This window comes from Phytophthora ramorum (genome assembly GCF_020800215.1).
Source record: "Phytophthora ramorum isolate Pr-102 chromosome Unknown Phyram_PR-102_s0009, whole genome shotgun sequence".
NCBI lineage: Eukaryota > Oomycota > Peronosporomycetes > Peronosporales > Peronosporaceae > Phytophthora > Phytophthora ramorum.
In genome coordinates, this window is record NW_027150655.1 from 1,431,766 (window position 1) to 1,451,612 (window position 19,847).

The following is a 19,847-nucleotide window of genomic DNA, read 5'->3' on the forward strand; positions in this document are numbered from 1 at the left end:
ACGACAATTCGTTCCAATCAATCCTGACTGCTGTCTAGACGTTGAGCTTGAGCAGGTCCACGACGTGCGGGTTCCGCCAGTCCTTGCTGGGGTCCTCCAGGTGCTCCTCCCAGTCCACGACGTTCGTCTGCACGTTCTGCTGCAGCCCGTGGGTCAGCACTTGGGCCGCACCGTCCGCCACGCGCAGTCGGTTCTCCACGCGCGTCCAGCCGCGCTTCACGTCTTTCAGCAGGAACTGCAGCCCCGTCTTGGCGTCGCTGGCCAGCTGCTGGTTGTCCAGCTAAAATAGCACAGCATACAATCGTCAAGATACACCCGAGCTAAAAATTGCCAAAAGTTAACGTACCACCAGCACGCAGGCGCGCGAACAATTCGCCTCGACCTTGTCCGCCACTTTCTCGGCGAAGTGGCTGAGTCCGGAGCTGGAATCAGATGAAGTGTATCCATTTCCAGCATAGTAGAAGCCCACGATCTTCATGTTTTGGGACTTTTGGCAGTAGGCGTCCACCATGGCGCACGCGACCTCCAGCAGCGGCGCGAGCGGCGCCTCGTGGTGGAAGAGCGGCACGGCGTCCGAGATAGCGAAGCCCTGTCCTTGCTCCCGGCCCAGCAGCAGCCCGCACACGGCGCTCGCCGGCCGCCTGGCCGCGTGCAGCGCCAGCTTGACGTACGTCTGCGTCGCCACCGAGTACACGTTGTCCCCCATGGCTCACTTGAAGAATGTATGCTCAAGGGGAGTGATTTGCGCGCTCTTATAGAGAGAGGAAAGCGAGGTGCAAAGCGTTCGTATACAGAGATATTTGGCTCAGTTTGTGTGGCTCTGGTGTGGCGCATCGTCTGACTCCTCTTCCAGCAGTCACGAATAAGGTCCAAAGATGGCGATGCACAGCAAGAAGAAGTCCCGTCGCTCTCCGTCCGTCACGTCCTCCTCCTCGGACTCCTCGGACTCTTCATCGTCCTCCTCCTCAACGTCTTCGTCCTCTTCCGACGGCGTCGGTGTCACTTCCAATGTCCCTCGCTTCCCTCCAGTGGCGACTCCTGTTTACCCCTCGAAGGTGGAGCGCGTGATCCACAACGCCAAGAAGAAGCACCGATCCGGTACGTGCCGACCCAATCGACGGACTATTTGCATGTGCTAACCGTTATTGTTTTGAGGGTAGACATCGACCCAAACGCCTGGAATCGCGAGGGTTTTGCGGGATCAGATGTGTGCGAGTTGCCACTGGATGAAGCCAACCCGATCAAACGCGAACACTGCAGCGAGTTGAGCGTTAAGCGCTTCATTGAAGAGTACGAAAGCCCGATGGTGCCTGTGGTGATTGATGGTATCCCCGAAGCTGATGGCTGGGGCGCTGTCAAACACTGGCCGCTCAAGAAGCTGCGCAAGAAATACAAGCGCGTGGAGCTCAAGTGCGGAGAGGACGACAACGGCAAGTCCATCCGCATGAAGTTCAAGTACTTCATGGCGTACTTGAACGACCAGACGGACGACAGTCCGCTTTACATCTTTGACAGCACGTTTGAAGACCACAAGGACACCAAGCCACTGTTGGATGACTACAAGGTGCCCAAGTACTTCCCGGAGGACCTGTTCTCGCAGGTTGGCGAAGACCGACGACCGCCCTACCGCTGGTTCCTGGTTGGACCCAAGCGTTCAGGCACCACACTTCATCTCGATCCGCTCGGAACTAGTGCGTGGAACACGCTGATCGTGGGACGCAAGCGCTGGGTGCTTTTTCCGCCCCATGTGCCCAAGAATCTTGTGAACGGCAAGAAGCACATTCGCGGCGATGAGGACGACGAGGCGGTGAACTACTTCATGGACCTGTTGCCGCGCCTGAAGCGTGCGAGCTCACCGGAGACACTACAGTGCGTTGAATTCATGCAGTACCCTGGCGAGACAGTGTATATCCCTGGTGGCTGGTGGCACGCTGTGTTCAATGTGGATGACACGGTCGCAGTCACGCAGAACTACTGCAGCTCGCAAAACTTTCCTGCTGTGTGGCGCAAGACGCGCAGTGGTCGCAAACGCATGGCAGTTAAGTGGCTGGCGAAGCTGGAGACTCATAACCCGGATCTGGCAGCATTGGCAACAGAACTCAACCAGAAAGACAAGTACGTCATGTACAACAAAGAGCGGAGCGGCCCTAAATCCTCGTCGCCCAGCTCGCACAAGCGAAAGAAGAAGAGCAGCGACCGTGACGACGAGCTAGAGGGGTCTTCCCGTGAGAGCCACAGTGGGAAGAAGAAGAAGAAGTGCTGCTAAGCCAAGACCAAGATGCAGCTTATCAAACAATCGATAAGCGCAGGAGGGAGTTCGACATGCATGAATAGATAGATGCGCATGAGGTTTTTGAAAGCTACGAACAGTTTTACGTCACACCACAGAGATCTACACTCACTGCACTAAGAACAATTGGTGGCCTTGTCCAGCAGCGTCCTGACGTTCTGGTAATTAAGTCCCGCTTCCGTGACGACGCTCAAATCCGGACGCGCCTTCGGGAACCAGAGGAAATCGGGATGGTCCAAATCCGAGTCTCCCACCCATTCACCACCGAGGATATTGTAGTCGTTGTCGAGCTCGAGCAGGTACGAGTAGGTTTTGCTTGTCATGTAGCTTGCGGCGCGACCCGAAGCTACAAGGCCTCCATCCTCGAACGTCTCAATCATCCACGACACGCTGGTCTCCATGTACATGATACGCTCGGCGGCGCTGTTGAACGGGTACGTGGACACTCCATAGTATTGGCTTGCAGCCTCGCTGGGGGTCATCTCCTTCTGCGTGACCACCTTATAGCTGTAAATGGGCTGGTTCCAGACCTCGGCACCGGCCGTGACATCCATAACAACTGAGGCGTTGAAGCGACCGATGATGTTCGCCAGCGCGACGTGCATGAAGCCCGGACCGAGATCACGACGAGAAGCGTCTGTGTAGCGGCCATACTCGTCAGTAGTACCATCGCTGTCAGGCCCGAAGAACCTTGCTCCTGTGAAGACCGTAGCGATATTCGATCCATCGTAGATCTCCGACAGCAGGGCCTTGATGTCCATCGGCTGGAACGTAACTCCGTTGTAGTCGACAGCACAGTTCGGTTCGGGCTCCAGTAGCGCTGCCGGGGCCCACGCGTGGCAAATCCCGTACCAAGTCGGGATGCAGTAGCCTTGCCACTCCCCGTCACGCCGAGCGCAGACACTTCCATCCCCGAGGCTAGCGCAGTCCCAGTTCGTCGAACACGACGTACTCGAGGGCGACATCGACTGAATACCGGTGGACTTGGATACGCTATCCATCAAGGCGTCTGGGTCCAGCCCAAAGGCACTGGCATACTTCTCCGTCGCGCTGGGCTCACTAGCGGAGCTCCAGCGGTAGTTGATACTGTCTAGGTACATGGCCCAGTAGCTGCTGGGCCACGGCATGACGTAGTACGCCGCATTCGAAGCCAATTTTTGCACGTTCATCTCCAGCGATGTCCCGAAGAAATCTTCGAGCTTCTGGAGGTCCGAGCTCGATTGTTCTAGCGAGCGTTCGTGCACGGACGCCAATACGGGTCCGTTGGCAGCTATCGAGCTGTTGAACACTGTCGATTGCTTGGTTGAAGTGGAGCTCGTAGACTTGGAGGTGGTACTGCTCTTGGTAGTGCCACCGTCGGTGGTCGTACTGGTGGTCGTAGAGCTGCTGTTGCTGGATGTGATCACCGTGTATGTACGCACTTCGTACGTGATTGCACTCGTGTTCGTACCCGGCGCAACTCCACCGAACGCAGGACTGGAGTGCGAAAGTGAGGTCGCACTTGAGAGTATCGTGATCGGATTGTACTCGAACGGCACTCCGGTTGCTCCGGGTAGCAGAAGACCCGCCAGTGCTGCAAGGCAGGTGGAAAATGAAAGCGAAGAATACCGAGTCGGCCTCATGGTCCTGGGCAGCGGTGGTGGAGAATGCAAAAGACAAAGTGGCAAACTTGAAGCCGTCCCACCCCGCTGGTTAGTCTAGACGCTACCGTGGAGTCCCCATGGTGGTGGCCATTGCAGTGAGAGCCCGTTCCGCTTTGGTGTTCGACAGATGTCGGGTGTCCTGGTAAAAGCATATAGCTACGGCAGTAGGCAGTTACCCGCTTGGCCCTCAGTTTTCAGTGACGGGCAATCTGTCCATGGACACTATAGAGCACCTCGACGCTCGCCTTTGTGGACCAGACCGAAGTTTGCCGAGTGTTTCGTGATCCGCTCGACCTCTGCAGGAGCCAGAGTTTACCAGCTAACCAGTCGGCGTCTTATGCTTCAACATCGCCCGTCACCTCTGCGAGTATCCAGGGCACAGGACGCCCAGCCTCTGCGGAGCGACATCTAGTGAGCGCCATCCAGCGCGACAGCAGGTTCCTCCTAAGGCGGTGAGGTGGATCTCCAGACGCAAAGAGGCAACACGCCCAGACTTGCACCGCCGTCTGCGTCAATGCAGAGGAGACTCAGAGTCGCGACAAAATTGGCGCTGCAACCACAGCATGAATCGCGGCTCCTGCTTGCTTCTCCACGCCGCCTTCGCCTGAGTTCAGCCGAGTCGAGTCTTGCTTGCATCAGTAACGTTACCAAAAAGTAGCGTCTGGTGGCGAATAATCGAGCTGCCATCATGTTGATCATACCGGTTGCTGCTCTGCAGCTGGTGGACAGCCTTCAACGTCAACCATACAAACCTCAAGTGATCGTAGTTCAGCGAAATAACCGGCTGGATGGATGGCCGCGAACGTACGTTTGTAAGTCTTTGTTGCAGACTTACAGACAAAAATGCACCGAAGTGATACCATGTAGAAGATGTGCAGCCTCAGCCTCGAGTCGAGCGACCACGCGAAAATTCAGTCGCGGCGGTTTCATTCCCCAACTCTCGCGCTTGTGACCACACTCCAAGCCAAGCTCCCAGCAGCTTAGACACCACCTCCGCAGGTCCAACCTCTTCCTCCGTCATGGCTTTCATCCGTCTCCTCGCCGCTCTCGCGCTCACCTCCATCTCGACCGCTCAGGGCCAGACGCTTCTTGGCGGATACACGCAGAAGAACGCCACCAGCGAAGACCTGGACATCCTCGTGCAGGCTGCTGGCAATTCCAGCACCTACAGCGAGGACGTGACCACGAAAATCTGCCTGATGGCCGTGGAAGGCCTCGAGACGCAGACTGTGGCCGGCACCAACTACAAGTTCCAGGTGGCTGGTTGCACCGTGGCCTCGGACGACGAGCTGGGTGCCTGCAACGACCGCAACTGCGACTACTCCAGCTACGACATCGTCATCTTCTCTCAGCCCTGGACGGACACGGTCGAAGTGACGTCCATCACGCTCACTCAGTAAAGCGTTCACCATAGCTCTTCACGTTAGGCCAACGTAGCACACCAACTATATAAACGTCACTGCCCGCTGGGCTCAATATATTGACTGACCAACCCGCTTTCACTGAGTTTGGTGAGTACTTAACAAAAAGTTAACTTGTAAGTAGTTCTCTGGCGTATTTCATCAATCTGAAATGGTGAAGGTCGAGGTGAGTTCGACATCGATGTTTCAATTTCGTGACGATTGAAAATCTCATGAAGCAAAGACTGAAGCCCGATCTGCCTTCTTCCCGAGATTTTGAAGGGAAACAAATGATCGTATTCGTAGACTCCATCATTCAGGGAACATGCGATTCCTCCACTAATGTGATCATCATTCTCACTTTTTTTCTTGAACGTGAAGAAGAGCACTCGCTGTCGTTTACCTGCCTTCAGTTTTCGATCGACGTGACTGCTAGTTTTGGCATTTAGTTATATCTGCGTCGTGAAGGTGGGCCGTTTGTCGTCCACAATCTGTTGCTACCGACAAATAGGATGCTACATCAAATGCAAGGAAGAAACTCCATAGACAACTGCTGCCAAAGTAAGAGCCACTAATGAAGACCGTTGTGCTCTCAGTACTGTCGATTGGTTACAAAGATCTGAAAATTTTCAATTTTGCTTTCTGCCAGGTGCCAATCCATTAAATATCATTTCGAGCTGCAACAACGTACTGGACTGCTCTTGGTACGCAACAGTCAACCAGGTTTCCTGCTCAGGTCCCTATTAACTCATTTGGGTCACGGTGACGAACTGTGTGGCGTATTCGAGGTCGCAGATCGGAACCATCATCTAGTACCTCCTGCCTCACTTTTGGCCGGTAGCTTTTCGGGTAGCCAGAGTACAGGACCCGTCGGTTGCGCCGCGCCTGTTTCACGGCATTGTATCTTGCGATGGCCACCGTGAGTACGAGAAAAAATACCAGGATGGCCACCACAGGCAACACCAACTGCCGACAAACGGTCGCTGTCACATCGACAACGATCTGCTCCACCCACATATACCAAGCGAGTAGCCTCTTCACTGTGCCAATGCGCGCTCCCGGGCCCAAAGACTGGCCAGCCGCGTCTCCACCAAGGCTACTCTGTGCTGCCTTCACTCGCTGCTTGTCAAGCTCTGCTTGCTTCTTCTGTCCCAACATCCTCTGTTCCTCCATTTGCCGTTGTTTCTCAAGCTCTTTCTCTTTCTCCATCTTTTGCAGCGTCTCCAGTTGTCGCTGCCTTTTCATCTTCTCCAACTCCTCCAGTTCCCGTTGCTTCTCCACCTCTTCCTGCTCGATTCTCTCCAACTCCTGCAGCTTCTTCTTCTCTTCTCTCTCCTTTTCCAGCTGCTTCTTGTCTCTGATCTGCCTTAAAACGCGTCGGTTCCTGTCCGTGGCGCCCTGAAGCCCCTGCAGCGTCTCCATCCACCTCGTGGCGTTGGCCATCGCCTCCCCCCGCGTCTTTTCCACATCCTGCAGTGCTACGATCATCATCTCCTTCATCTCTCCCCGTATCGCGTCCATCCTGGCGCGCGTCTCAAGCGCCAGCAGCTCCAGCTGCGCGTCCTCCAACGCGAACAGCTCCGCCACCTGCCGCGCGGCGCTCAGCTGCGTCTCCACACCCAGAAACAGGAGCTGTGTCTCCTGCACTTTAGCGGCGAACACGGCGTCCATCTCCTTCATTTGCTGGCCCTCGAAACGCTCGCCGTTCCCGCCCAGTGGCAACAGCAGCAGCAGCACGCAGCTCCACACCCATCGCACGCCCTGCATTTTCCAGTTTTGTCTTTTAAACTAAAATTGATAATACAACCTTTTATATAGAATAATGCTAAGTAAATACTACATTACTTCATATAATATTCGTCGAGGAGAACCATGGCGAAGGACGAGGCGGTGGCCGTGGAGCCCGCCAAGGACGACGAGCCCAACGAGCTGCAGCAGCATCTGCAGCTCGAGGCCTTCAGCGGCAAGTACCTCACGGCGCAGGAGATCCTCTTGTTGCAGCTCTTCCAAGCCGCCACCGCGGTACGCAGACACATTATTTTATTCATCGATATGATTCCTTCCTGATATGATTCTCATACCGCAATATGACAGGATGCTTTGGGTGCGTCATCCAGCACGGGGGCTAATGGAGCGGCGTCGGAGTTGAGCGTCTCGGCTCCATCGGGGGCCAGCGCGTCCCCCACCGCCACAATAAAATCGGGCGGGACTCCGTTGGGTCGGAAGAGCTCCTTGGGGTCCATGAGCAAAGTCTCCGCAGGGGGCGTCACCCCACCGTCTGCCACGACGCCCAAGCGTCAGCTCTCGTCGGACCGAGCTCGCGTGCAGAGCTTCCTGGCCCAACGCTCCAGTGCTTCCACGTCCAGCAGTGGAGCAGGTGCTGGTGGGGCACCTGCAGCAGCCAAGTCAGCCATGTCGGCGGTGGAACGAGCCAAGATGCTGATGGCCAAGAAAGCGGGCACAGCGAGAGCTGCGGGGGGTTCTACTGCTGTCAAGAGGACCAATCCGCTGACAGACATCTTGAGAGGCGGCTCGGGCAGTGTTGTGGGTGGAGTTCACAGTGTCAAGCGCCCACGCAGCATCAAGAGTGACAAGCCGGGGGAGATTAAGATTCAAGGAGGACGCACGTCTATTCAGCTGCCGCTCGAGAGTTTCCTGAGGAGTGAGGACTGGGACTCGGCCACGGGGACGCCGTTGGATCTGGTGCTGCCCGAAGTGGCATTTGCCACGAACAACACGCTGATCATTCATGCGACGTTGCCGCCGAGATCGTCACGCTGCTGTTTCAATGTCAGCACGCAATCAAGCATGCTCAGCGGCGCGCCGTACCCGGGCACGGTGCTGTACCACTTCAACCCGCGTCGTCAGCGAGGGGGTCACATCATCCAGAACAGCAACATCGACGGGCGTTGGGGCTGCTCGCAACCGCTGCAGCGATTCCCTATTACGTTTGGAGAACCGTTCACGCTGCGTCTGACGGTTGTACCGACAGGCTTCCTCGTGTTCATCGAGGAGATCTTTCAGGACGAGTTTAAGCACCGCGTGCCTATCCGTGAAGGCGAGAACCTTGTTCTAACGGTTCCCACGCGTGATGAGAACGGCAACGCGGAGGGCGTTATTGTGCACAGCGTGTGGTGGGGTCATGCCGAGGTCCCACCCAACCTCGATACTCGTCGGCGGGGCAGCACTGGTGGCTACCGTCCTCGAGGCCTCGATGGTGATCGTGGCGGAGGCTACCGCAGTAGCAACCCTGGAAGGGGTGGTGACCGTTTCCACCCCGCCCCTCATCCGTACGAGGTGTACGTAGGCAATCTCCCCCAGGGCACCTCGCGTGAAGAGCTTTCGTTCCTGTTTCAGTACCTGGGCTACGAAACTGTGCGTATCACTGCTCGTGGCTTCGGCTTCGTAACGCTTCGCAGTGCTGAAGACATGAACCGAGCTGTGGAAGATCTGGATGGCAAGGAGTTCAACGGCATGAAGCTGCGTGTATCGTGCGCGCTACCTCCTAAGTGAGAAGAGGACACAATACTCGAGCGTCAGATTGACTGAATGATGAGAACTCGGTACATGCTGCATACATTTGTATTTGAGTTTTGTGACAGCATTCAGTTTGGTGTATCGGGGATAACCTGGCGTCAGTATGCTGCTACACTGTGGCTACTTTGTACGGCACTTACCACCGGACATCGACTTCTGGGCCGTGATTGAAGTCACCTTGTTCGTACCAGCCTTCGACTCCGAAGAAACGACGATATTGTAGTTTCCACAGCTGGGGAAGGTGGTCAAATCAGGGCAACGGCCCACAAACTCCGTGTCCACCTTGCAGCCAGTAACACCGAAGTTGTAGTTTGCTGCACCTGTGGCCGATACAGCCTGCGTCTCCAGCGTGTTGACCTCGTAGACGCAAACTAGGGCGTCAACGTTGTCGCTGTAGGCGCTCACATCGTCCAACGCCGCAAGCAACATTTCCTTGTTGGCATCATTTGTGCTGGAGTCCGAAGTCCACCCAGTGGTTACTTCTTGGGCAGTCGAAAGCGCCAGCAACGCGAAACCAAAGAGAGCACGCAATGAGGGCATAATGGCTGTCAGGTGCTTGTAACTTGTGTGGTTGCGAAGAAACTCGAGAATAAAATCGCAGTGAGTCAGGTTTGCGATCGGTTGTTCGTCGACAAGCGCCTTGACAGTCAAGTCGTATTCCAACACACAAGCAAAGCTTTTTAATCACTTCCCGGCTGTTTGCTCAAGATCCTCAGCAGGATGCGAGAGGTGCAAGTACCGAAGGAGTCGGTGCTACTGCTCCAACATGGCTACATCCCCTATTCTTTTTGAACACGCCCACTCTTTTTAGTCCGAACTATTGAAAACGTGTCGCTGCATCATGGTGCGCTCCGCTTGGCCTCCTCTTGTCTGCGTGAGCTAGTTCACGCCTCCTTGCTGACCTGTCTGCTTCCTGGCCATGCTACTTACATCAGGGAGCGTCGGATAAAACTGTAGGCCTCGTGCTGCTGGCCATCAGCGTCGTCGTCTACGTCTACTACAGCATCTGGGTGTTGCTCACGGTACGCCCAACAACCAAGACCCCAAGGCACTAGTATCCTAGCCAAGCATTATCACAGTCACTTACTGACGTTTTTTATTCGTCATGATTGCTATTGCCATCCCAGCCGTTCATTGACGAGGACCACCCCATTCAGCAGTTCTTCCTGCCCTACCACTACGCCATTAGCATCCCTGCGGTGCTGCTGGTGTTGCTCTTCAGCGGCGCTGCCACTTTTATCGGCATGGTCATGATCAAGAGTCAGAAGAAGACGAAAAGCGATTAGAACTGCAGCATCGAGCTGCTCTCGTGCTACCAAGAGACTACGAGCAACGTGCGGATAACACGGGGTCGATTAGTAGAAGAGTCTGGAGCCTAAGCTCGTCGGCGACGACGAATGTACACGATCTATGTTCCGTTCAATCTCCTCCATCACATCAACCGCGACGTTCTTTACCAGATGCATAGCAGCCTAAAGTCGTCGAGTCTTGGGTCTTCTCCCTGATCCGGATGCCGTAGACCGCACCGAAATGTACAGCTAGCGACGCGTCGCTTGTTGAAGCAACCCCTTAGCTCCGCCAAAGCTTAGAACTCACATTACTGGGGGGGCGCCTTCAGCGGGCGCCGCGAGCGTGCTCTCCGGCTGTGACACCATGTAGCCCATGCCCTGGATCTGGTTGTAGCTGAAACCCTTGCTCACCAGCTCCTTCACCACCTCGTTCGTCTGTTCCTCACGCAGCATCTGAAGACACCAACAACAAGACACCGAAGAACAGCACACCAAGATCAGTACACCGCGCGCGAATCCCAGGGTTACAAGCTGCCAAAGCGTAGGTTTGCGCAAATTCTGCATCAACACTCACCTCAATGCTGAGGGGCACCAGCGTGACCAGCAGCGTTGTCGACAGCACCCAGAGCCACCGGCCCGAAGTCTTCCAGCTCTGCAACAACAACAGCCAACAAGACCATCAGAACTCATACACTGCACACAAAAAAGCATGGCGGGAATGTTCACACAGTTCCGCTTACCTTCACGGCGAAGTTGATGCCGCCCTTGACGGGACCAGACTGACGAATACGGGTCGGCAGGTTCAGGAACAGCTCCTGCAGCAGCGATAACGGCAACAGATCGAACAATACGCTTAGTCTATCGCCACAGCATCGCAACAGCGTCTGATTGACGCAACGCACCTTCAGACCGGCGTTGTTCGGGCCCTTCTTGTCCTTCTCCAGCTCGCGCAGCGCTCCGATAGCCGACATGTTTCCTATGCTTTCCGTCGTTGATGGTGTGGCCAACAATCTCCGCCCCCGACGAACTATATTAATGGATATGTGATTTACCAGGTTTTCAGGACAGCCTGCAGCTCTTCCAGGATGAGCTCCTCGTTGAAGTGGTCTGAGCTGCTGTCGCGCCGCGTTGGTTCACAGTCACTCGGTTGACCCACTTGCGCCTGCTTCGCGATGGCCGAGAGAGATTTCGCGATCAGCGGCGCAAAATTCTCCACGAGGTCTTGGTCTTGCTGCTGCTGCGGAGTGCACAGTCGTCCTGCCTCGGCGAGTTGCTGCAAAACCGAGCGACAGCATGTCTGCACACCGTCCGCGTAGCATGCGTCAAGTGTGCTCTTCTTCAAAGTGCCGTACTTGAGTGTGGTACTGTCTGCGGACTCAGCGATGCCGATATCGACAGCCAATACGAGTCTGATCGGGTCGTCAGCGTCCTCATCGCCCTTCCCAGCTGAAGCTCTCAATGGCGTAGCGACAAGCTGGTTTACGAGACGTGAGTTCGTCCGTCGACAACGGAGGCCGTACTTCTTCCAGGTTTTCCACGAGCTGACGCCCTTGGTGAGTCCACAGATGAAGAAGTCCTCCCCATTGACCAGCGGGGCGTGATTAGCATATCGGAGCAGGCAGATTTCAATGTCGCTTTGACCATTGGACTCCATGTCCCCAAGCATTAGTGCAACGCAGCTGATGGAGACAAGCTCTTCATCATGAACTGCATACACAATATCATCGGCGGTTGCTCCGAGGTCCGCAACGAAGCGGTCGATCGGTTCTTCTCTGTGGCGGCACTCGACGCTTGCTGTTGTTTGTCGCTCGGTAAATGTAGAAGTGAATGTATTGATCATCTGGTTTCACTACTCGTTGTAGTTCTACTAGAGCTCTCTCTTTAAAGTCGTCCGTTGCCCAACCGCTTGGGCTCGTGTTCGCATCGGTTGCAAAACTCCTGATCAGTGCAGCTGTTGCTGGGCAAAACCCCTGCAATGGCTACACGCTGTAGCTTCAGCTACAACACTTCCCCCTCTAGAACAGTTGTCCCTAGAAAGTTAAGTGCGGCCTTCCATTGAGTCGCTGTCAGGAACTCCCAGGCGTCCCTAGTTGATGTGGAGTGCCTTTTTAAGTGCCTTCACGGGTGTCAGGTTTCCATGACCCCGAACAAATGCCTTAACCACCGCTGGAACATCTTGCAGTAACAAGTCTGCGGGTTCCCAGGAGTCCTCAACAGCATCCAGTCCGCGCCAATGTACTTTAATCTCGTGTCGCTTCTCCTGGCGATTGTATCGCGCCTCCAGCAACGAGTGAACAACGTGTCCTTCGCCATTGTGGGCTACGTGTAACAGTAAATCCTCGGTGACGTTGAGGGACGCATCTGCATAAAATTTCAGTCGACTTGCATGAGCCTCTTTACGCTGGCCTGTCACCAAGTTCTGAATCTCAAAGATCCAGTTGGATGTGGTCGCCACGACCTGTGCCGGACCGCACCACTTCACCCGTAGTTTACCCCGTACGTGTTGCCAAACATCAGCATACAAGACGAAGTCACCTATATCGAATTGCGCCATAGACGTTCCCTTCTTCTTCGCTCGATGCTTGCGTCCTGCAGCTCTGGTCGCCGTATTCACCCGTGCACTTCGTTTGTGCATGTCTTCCAGTGCCTGCTGCAGTCGCACTACATGGTCACGCTGATCGACTTGGATTTGGTCTAGAGTAGTTGTTTGGACAGGTCCTGGTATCGCGATATGATCACTTGGGCCCATCGCCTTTAACCCAGTCATTGCCGTGACTGGGGCCACCCCTCCAATTGCTGGCGATGGTGTATGGTTCAATATCAACTGAACGATTTTGATCACACGCGGCCACTCTCGAGGTTGCAATCGCCATTCCGAAAGAAGGGCACGGCAACATCGCAGCGTTTCTCGCATGACTACTTCCACTGTGCCGTTTGCCCACGGGCAGCGCGCGGTAGTGAAGTGGTGCTGCGCCCCGAGCGCATGCTGAAGTGCCTCAATGACCTTGTTCTTGAAGTGCGTGCCTTGGTCACTCACCCAGGCACGGCATACTCCAAATGAAGCGAACCAATCCACTAGCCCAGCAAATGTAGTGTCTGCATCTGCTGCTTCACATGGCAGTAGCCACACAAACTTGGACGCGTCGTCCTTTATTACCAGTACATATTCTTGGTTTGTGTCACTATTGCCCATGAACAAAAAGTCCCAATGAAGCAACTCGTTTGGGCGCTCCGCATGCAAGGCCTCGCCAAGTAGTCTCGGTTGGGGAGGTCCCCCAAGGGTACTCGCACAATGTAAACAGCGCTGTACAAAAAATTCAACGTCCTCGTTCATCCCAGTCCAAACGAAATGTTTCTCAATTTGCTGTAGCGTCACCGCCGTACCTCGGTGGCCAGCGATGCCAAAATGACCAACGACGCAAACCCGCACCTGCAATTCGGCTGCCTCATCAGGAATCCAAATCCTCCCCTGTGCATCTTTCCAGAGTTCATCATTGCCCTTAGTGACGCCGGAAGGTGGTGTTGCTTCTCGTTGTGCAGTCACAATTTCTAGCCGTGTTGGCCAGACAAATGTGTCATCCAGTTGGGGCGAAAAAGGAAGCGCCACTTGTCGAATAGCGCAAATTGTCTTAATGGTTGAGCCCCATCTGGACAGAAGGTCTGCCCAAACGTTATCATCCCCCGCGATATCGTGGATCTCATAATTGTAGCCCATCAGCAGTAGTGACCAACGGTGGAGCTTGTCTGCCGTATACTTTGGCACTGACTTGGTGACGCTGTGTGGATCAAAGATATATCGGAGATTGCGATGGTCGGTGAATAGTGCGAATCCACCTGGACGATGCAACAGATAATCAGCCCGACGACACGTTTCAACAATCGCGTACGCCTCTTTTTCCACTATAGCCCATCGTTTGGCGGCCCCCGAAAATGAACCACTCAGCATCATCAACGGCTGGTGATCCTGCTCACTAAGTGGGCGTGCGACCTGGTCTCGAGGAATCTGTGTGATTGCTGCTCCCCAATATTCATCACTCGCGTCACAATAGACTGACAGAAGCTTGTCGGGGTCTGGATGCGCCAGCAGCAGTGTATTTTGTAAGGCAGCCTTACACTTTTCGATACAGGCCGATTCATTATCACCCCATTCAACATCACGCAGCTTTACGACGCGCACTTGTGTTTTCTTGCGGCCACCTGCACGCTCGTACACCCTCTCCATAACTTTCACTAAAGGATCCACAAGTTTGTTGAATGCGGGTAACGACGCCCGCATCCAGTTTAGTGCACATACAAACTGTTGCAACTCTTGCCCTGTTGCCGGTTCCGGTAGGTTCGAGAGAGCCGTAATCCTAGCGGGATCATGTCGAACACCATCCCCCGAGACCACGCGACCACACCACAGTGCTTCGCGAAGGTAAAACCTGCATTTATTCGGGTTCAGTTTGAGACCCTTCTCGGCACAAATAGTTAGCACCTTCCTGAGAAGTGTCAGCAGCCCTTTGTCCGTAGCATCATATCCCAATAGGTCATCTATCCAAATCATTAGCCCGTTGTTGAAAAGTTCAGCAAACATTTGCTGTACTGTTGATTGGACGTAAGCCACACTGTTCGTCCCTCCCATTAGGACTCTGGTCGGTGTGATAACTCCCTCTTCGGTCAGAATTGAGTATATCTCCTGACAGAGTGCCGCCATGGCAAATTGCCAAAACCCCTTGAAGAAATCCAGCGAGAAGTACCGTGAGGATCCGCGTAGCTGCTCAAAGGCTACCTCCAAAATCGGCATTGGCCATACAATCGACTCAATGCACTCGTTTGGACCACGTACGTCTACAGTCATACGGTGAGTTCCGGCTTCGGGTTTATTTACTACATGCGGAGGAGAACACCACCTGCTTCGTGGATTCCGGAAACACAGCCCTGCTGCGACCAGCGCGTCAATGTGCTTTTTCAGAAACGCACGGTGCGTAGGCGAATATCTTCGAGCTCGGCACTTCACTGGTACCGCCCCCGGCTTTAATGTCACTTCCATGGGTGGCATATCTACTGGAGGATCACGACCAATGACGAGACGAAAGACATTAATCCGCTGCATCAGTAGTTGTTTTAATTCTGTCACAAACTCTGCTGATGCACCGAAGCGTTGGGCTTCGTCCACTTTTTCCAGCAATATTGCCTTGATTTGTTCACGCTCGGAGGAAGTATCACTCGTCCATTCCGGGAAACATGCTCGATCTTCTTCCTCTTCCAAAACGCGCTCTTCGTGGGTCAGCTCTGGCTGCTCTCTCGCAGTGGCGTATGCTAGCACATTTGCCACAGTACTACCAGGATAATCCTCCACGTCACCCATATCCCATTCAGCGCTAACTTGTTGTGCACTGGCCAAAAGCTTCTCTGGACTATAGCCTAATTTCTCCATAATCCAGCGCGAAAGCAATAAATCTCCAACCCCCTCCGGCAGTCTCTGTTCAGTAACCCAACATATCACATTTCGCAGTACCAGCGGTCCCCCAGGTGTCATAAATCGCAGATCCAGTCTTACTTTGCTCTCCACGGTGACCGGTGTATCGCCAATTCCAGTTACAGCAGCGTGTCCTGGAATGTCAAGGTGTGTCAGCCATGCGCCCTTGCCCGACAGCATTCTTAATAGTTTAGTCGTGACGAGCGACACTTCAGCAGCACTGTCTGGTGTTATCGAGGTCTCTAGCACTCCCATGACCGTGCACGGGATGGCCGACGATACACCAGCAGCCGTCGTTGGCTCAGTAGATACTACTAACACTGGTTTCACTACTTTCCGACCAGTAGTTTTTTCATAGAGTTCCTTTGCCTCCATTGGACTTGCGATGTCCGGACACTGGAATACTCCATGTGTTTGATCACCACACTTGAAGCACTTTTTATCTTGCTTGCCTGGTTTTGAAGTCGAAGCATAACCACCATTACGATTGTTCATTGCCTTAACCGGTTTTTGACTCTCTTTTGCAGTTCTGGCAAAGTGTTTCTGCCCACCGAGAGCTGGATTTGTCTGAGAAGCTGATGTCAGCGTGTAACTCCCTTTTCCCTTATGGCCTGACTGCTGCTGGGCAGAGATATGAACCTCGTATCTCATGAACCCTTCCAACTCATCGCGCAACCACTTCAAGTAAGTCTTTATGTTTGACTTGGTAGTCTTGTGGGCTTGACGCTCGAGCTGATCCTTCACAGCATTCTTGAAAGCCAACGGCCGTAACGCCTCCGTTAAATACTTAACAACTTTCTTGGGTTCCTCTTGAACAAAGTCCTCCATATTCAGGCGATCGACAATTTCATAAAAGTCTGCCATTAGTCGAGACAAACGGGACTCAGCATCCTGCAAGTTTGTATCCATACAAAGAGACTTCACCTCAATCTCTAATGTTTTGAAAGCGGTGTTGTCTGGAAGTCGAGCCGAAAGAAAATAATCTCTCCATTCTGCTTCCGACACGTCCTTCTCATCCTTGAACATCTCAAAACCACAAATTCTAACCATGGTCCCTTGTTCAATACATGCGCTCAACGGCATGACAAAGAACTTCGCCTGAGTCCCTTGGTTTAGCGCCTGAATGCGCCTGGTGTAAATCGCGTAGCTGTCCATAAACTCGCGCTTTTCCTTCTTGGAACTGCCCCTGTAGATCGGAGGAACAGGTAGGTTGGTTCCTGCGGCCACAGTGACCGCAGGCGACTCCAGCGGTCGATTGTCCATTGATGGAGCGGCACCTTCGGCAAATGCTCCCCATCGAGCTTGCAAGTGAGGCTTCACCGCTTCAGCCAGGTTCTCCAGACGCTGGCCTTGCAAACCTACTGCCTCTTCGGCGGCCTTCAACAATCGATACTGCTCCTCGAGATACTGGCGATGTTCTTCCATCTGACGCCTCATCTCGACTTGTTGCTCCAGCAAACAGGATTGCCGGTCGTGTTGGGCCTGTAGATACTCGGACGTTTGGGCAGCAAGTCGGTCTTGCTGCTGCTGCACTTGTCCCAGCTGCTCTGCAGTCCTTCGTTGCACCGTTGCAGCTTGGTGGGCAAGTACTTCGACTTGGCGTCTGGTGTCGCTGCCCTGTATCACTGCCGTTCTAGTCGTTGTCTCCTGCAGCTGTACATCTCGATCTGCATACGGCGGGAGCGGCGGGTACATAGCTACGGGCATCCCGCTAACAGAGTGGGGGGCCATCGCTTCGTCGGCTTCTTCCATGCTGGGAGCGACTCCCCAGCTAAAGAATTCTTTGTTGTTTGTCGCTCGGTAAATGTAGAAGTGAATGTATTGATCATCTGGTTTCACTACTCGTTGTAGTTCTACTAGAGCTCTCTCTTTAAAGTCGTCCGTTGCCCAACCGCTTGGGCTCGTGTTCGCATCGGTTGCAAAACTCCTGATCAGTGCAGCTGTTGCTGGGCAAAACCCCTGCAATGGCTACACGCTGTAGCTTCAGCTACAACACTTGCACACACCTCCCCGACGTCAAAGCTGAACTGCACACCAACAAACGGAGGAGCCGTGTACCGCAGACTCTGGAAATATAGCGCCAATACATCCGCAGCATTCTCTATATCAGCTGTACTTCCAGGGCACGGAATCGACAGCCTCATCTCCGTCCCGGAGAAGTGCTGATGATCTTCGTTCACAACGAAATGGGTCACCTTCTTCACGACAGCCGTCTCTTCAGAGTCCGGATCAATACGAAGCTGCACATGCAAGATGCCGTCCGAGTTGGAGGTCGTCGTGATCTTCAGACTCGCATCACTCGTATGCAGCTGACTGTAAAGCACCGCCGCCTTGAGTCCAACACCTGCAGTTCGCATTTAGAACCTCCTCCTGGACCCTAAAACTCCACCTACCATATTTTCCACTCGTGCACCCTCCTGTGCCTGCTGCAGTCGTCTTGGTCGTCTCGAACGCATTGCAGCACAGCAATTTGACTTGATGCGCGTGCATCCCGGAGCCAGTATCGGCGCACACGACGTCAATGCAACCTGATTCTTGGTTCAACTGCACTGTGACGCGCAGCAGTTCGAACGGTGCGTCGTCCCACGAAGAGTCCGAGCCCAGCGACTGCGTTGCGTCCAGTGCTGGCAGAGTTACATCAATTTATATCTTAGTTTGAAGCTGCTCTTGAGTGCCTATTCTACAGGCGTTTGCACCGTTCTCAAAGAGCTCCTTGACCGCTTGCACCAACGCGTCTCGCGGTGATCCGAAGCCCAGCAGCTCCAAGTTGCTGCGGATGAACTGCGCGCCGCGGTCCCTCCTCTTCCTTGTCGTGCCGCTCTTCATCTTCACTCTGCTTTGACTTCTGTGCGCGGAATGACAAAGGTAACTCTGACGACCAACACTCCGAAGGTTGAACCTCTCTTATCACATCAGGAAACCTTCTATACAGAATATCCTTCGTTGGTCAACACATCGGCTAATCCTGGCCGCACTCCTCTCAAACTCAGCACTTCCGAGCGACGTGATGACGATGAAAGAGCTGCTGTCGGAGGATCAGTGGCGCAGTGTGATCCACACGACGGCGGGACTGGGTGCGGGTGCCATTTCCACGGTGCTTCTGTATCCGCTGGACTTGGTGAAGGTGCGTTACCAAGTGCACGAGAAGTCAGCGCACGCCTATCGCTCGCTGGGGCACGCGTTCCGCTCCATCGTGGCGGAAGAGGGCGTGCGCGCGCTGTTCCGGGGAATGAGCCCGGCGCTCTACGGTGCGACGCTGTCGTGGGGCATCTACATGCTCGTGTACCAGAACGCCAAGCAGCGCTACGCCCGCATGGCGGACGAAGGTTGGATCCAAGGCTCGTGGCAGCATTTCTTCTCGGGCATTGAGGCCGGCGTCATCTGCGTGCCTCTGACCAACCCCATCTGGCTCATCAAGATCCGCATGCAAGTGCAAAGCAATAGACGAATCCAGGCAAGTGTCACGGGCAAGGACGCAGCGAGGAAGCTGGTGGAGAATATACCGTATCGAAGCGTGTCAGGTATGTCTGAAGGATGCAATGAGTGGAGACGACATGCTGGTCAGTTACGAAGCTTAACGATGATGTTGTATGTTGTACGCAGATGCATTCCGGCGAATTGTAGCTGAGGAAGGGACTTCGGCATTGTATAAGGGCATGATACCAGCGTTGTTCCTCACGACGAACGGAGCGCTCAAGTTTGTGGCATACGAGCGACTCAAGGGTCTGTACCAGACGCACTGGAGCCCCGAGATGGACATGATTCCGACGCTTGCCATGGGCGCGGTGGCCCAGTCGATAGCATCCACTGCTACGTACCCATACCAAGTGATCAAAGCTCGTCTGCAGCAGGGAGGACCTTCAGCGAACAAGTACCATGGTACGTGGGACTGCACGACAAAAATCATCCGACACGAAGGTTACATCGGTCTGTTCAAGGGCTTGTCCGCGAACATCCTCAAAGTGATGCCCACGGGTGCCATCATTTTTGCCGCCTACGAGCAGATTCAGAGCACCATGAAGACCATGCTGCTGGACGAGTGAGCGCCACGCCAGGAGAGTGCCTGTGCAGCAATAGAGTATACTACAAAGTACAACGACTTGCATGCCACACAACGCGAATGAAAAAATAAACCTAAACAAGCGTGAAAAGTCTATTATATATGTAGATGGTGCACGAAGTCTGACTAGGAGGAAGCGAGAAGCGTCCTCCGCATCGCTTATTGCC

At 54.2% G+C, this 19,847-nt stretch overlaps 12 protein-coding genes across 12 annotated transcripts; 5 read left to right on the top strand and 7 right to left on the bottom strand.

Moving 5' to 3' along the window:
- Window positions 1-34: 34 nt before the first annotated feature.
- KRP23_10124 (ER membrane protein complex subunit 8/9-like protein) lies at window positions 35-706 on the bottom strand (the record flags this gene model as incomplete). Its single annotated transcript, XM_067895766.1, has 2 exons — window positions 35-280; window positions 347-706. The coding sequence occupies 2 exons, from the start codon at window positions 704-706 to the stop codon at window positions 35-37; spliced, it is 606 nt and encodes a 201-aa protein (XP_067741954.1).
- A 169-nt stretch (window positions 707-875) lies between these two features.
- KRP23_10125 (Bifunctional arginine demethylase and lysyl-hydroxylase PSR) lies at window positions 876-2,266 on the top strand (the record flags this gene model as incomplete). The annotated part of the gene is made up of 2 exons (XM_067895767.1): window positions 876-1,098; window positions 1,161-2,266. The coding sequence occupies 2 exons, from the start codon at window positions 876-878 to the stop codon at window positions 2,264-2,266; spliced, it is 1,329 nt and encodes a 442-aa protein (XP_067741955.1).
- Window positions 2,267-2,965: 699 nt separating this feature from the next.
- KRP23_10126 (uncharacterized protein) lies at window positions 2,966-3,912 on the bottom strand (the record flags this gene model as incomplete). The annotated part of the gene is made up of 2 exons (XM_067895768.1): window positions 2,966-2,987; window positions 3,143-3,912. 2 exons carry the CDS (start codon window positions 3,910-3,912, stop codon window positions 2,966-2,968), a joined length of 792 nt encoding a protein of 263 aa, XP_067741956.1.
- A 1,040-nt stretch (window positions 3,913-4,952) lies between these two features.
- KRP23_10127 (Cystatin-like cysteine protease inhibitor EPIC3) lies at window positions 4,953-5,333 on the top strand (the record flags this gene model as incomplete). Its single annotated transcript, XM_067895770.1, has 1 exon — window positions 4,953-5,333. The coding sequence occupies one exon, from the start codon at window positions 4,953-4,955 to the stop codon at window positions 5,331-5,333; it is 381 nt and encodes a 126-aa protein (XP_067741957.1).
- A 732-nt stretch (window positions 5,334-6,065) lies between these two features.
- KRP23_10128 (Exocyst complex component SEC3) lies at window positions 6,066-7,100 on the bottom strand (the record flags this gene model as incomplete). Its single annotated transcript, XM_067895771.1, has 1 exon — window positions 6,066-7,100. The coding sequence occupies one exon, from the start codon at window positions 7,098-7,100 to the stop codon at window positions 6,066-6,068; it is 1,035 nt and encodes a 344-aa protein (XP_067741958.1).
- A 105-nt stretch (window positions 7,101-7,205) lies between these two features.
- On the top strand, window positions 7,206-8,846 carry KRP23_10129 (29 kDa ribonucleoprotein A, chloroplastic; the record flags this gene model as incomplete). The annotated part of the gene is made up of 2 exons (XM_067895772.1): window positions 7,206-7,355; window positions 7,428-8,846. 2 exons carry the CDS (start codon window positions 7,206-7,208, stop codon window positions 8,844-8,846), a joined length of 1,569 nt encoding a protein of 522 aa, XP_067741959.1.
- A 144-nt stretch (window positions 8,847-8,990) lies between these two features.
- Window positions 8,991-9,410, bottom strand: KRP23_10130 (Cystatin-like cysteine protease inhibitor EPIC2B; the record flags this gene model as incomplete). Its single annotated transcript, XM_067895773.1, has 1 exon — window positions 8,991-9,410. The coding sequence occupies one exon, from the start codon at window positions 9,408-9,410 to the stop codon at window positions 8,991-8,993; it is 420 nt and encodes a 139-aa protein (XP_067741960.1).
- A 301-nt stretch (window positions 9,411-9,711) lies between these two features.
- Window positions 9,712-10,156, top strand: KRP23_10131 (Dolichol phosphate-mannose biosynthesis regulatory protein; the record flags this gene model as incomplete). The annotated part of the gene is made up of 3 exons (XM_067895774.1): window positions 9,712-9,714; window positions 9,806-9,892; window positions 9,998-10,156. The coding sequence occupies 3 exons, from the start codon at window positions 9,712-9,714 to the stop codon at window positions 10,154-10,156; spliced, it is 249 nt and encodes an 82-aa protein (XP_067741961.1).
- A 306-nt stretch (window positions 10,157-10,462) lies between these two features.
- Window positions 10,463-11,130, bottom strand: KRP23_10132 (uncharacterized protein; the record flags this gene model as incomplete). Its single annotated transcript, XM_067895775.1, has 4 exons — window positions 10,463-10,612; window positions 10,734-10,811; window positions 10,900-10,974; window positions 11,062-11,130. The coding sequence occupies 4 exons, from the start codon at window positions 11,128-11,130 to the stop codon at window positions 10,463-10,465; spliced, it is 372 nt and encodes a 123-aa protein (XP_067741962.1).
- Window positions 11,131-11,207: 77 nt separating this feature from the next.
- KRP23_10133 (uncharacterized protein) lies at window positions 11,208-11,825 on the bottom strand (the record flags this gene model as incomplete). Its single annotated transcript, XM_067895776.1, has 1 exon — window positions 11,208-11,825. The coding sequence occupies one exon, from the start codon at window positions 11,823-11,825 to the stop codon at window positions 11,208-11,210; it is 618 nt and encodes a 205-aa protein (XP_067741963.1).
- A 5,726-nt stretch (window positions 11,826-17,551) lies between these two features.
- KRP23_10134 (Type 2 DNA topoisomerase 6 subunit B) lies at window positions 17,552-18,446 on the bottom strand (the record flags this gene model as incomplete). Its single annotated transcript, XM_067895777.1, has 4 exons — window positions 17,552-17,566; window positions 17,627-17,964; window positions 18,014-18,244; window positions 18,317-18,446. The coding sequence occupies 4 exons, from the start codon at window positions 18,444-18,446 to the stop codon at window positions 17,552-17,554; spliced, it is 714 nt and encodes a 237-aa protein (XP_067741964.1).
- A 181-nt stretch (window positions 18,447-18,627) lies between these two features.
- On the top strand, window positions 18,628-19,663 carry KRP23_10135 (Folate transporter 1, chloroplastic; the record flags this gene model as incomplete). Its single annotated transcript, XM_067895778.1, has 2 exons — window positions 18,628-19,141; window positions 19,224-19,663. The coding sequence occupies 2 exons, from the start codon at window positions 18,628-18,630 to the stop codon at window positions 19,661-19,663; spliced, it is 954 nt and encodes a 317-aa protein (XP_067741965.1).
- Between the last annotated feature and the right edge of the window lie 184 nt (window positions 19,664-19,847).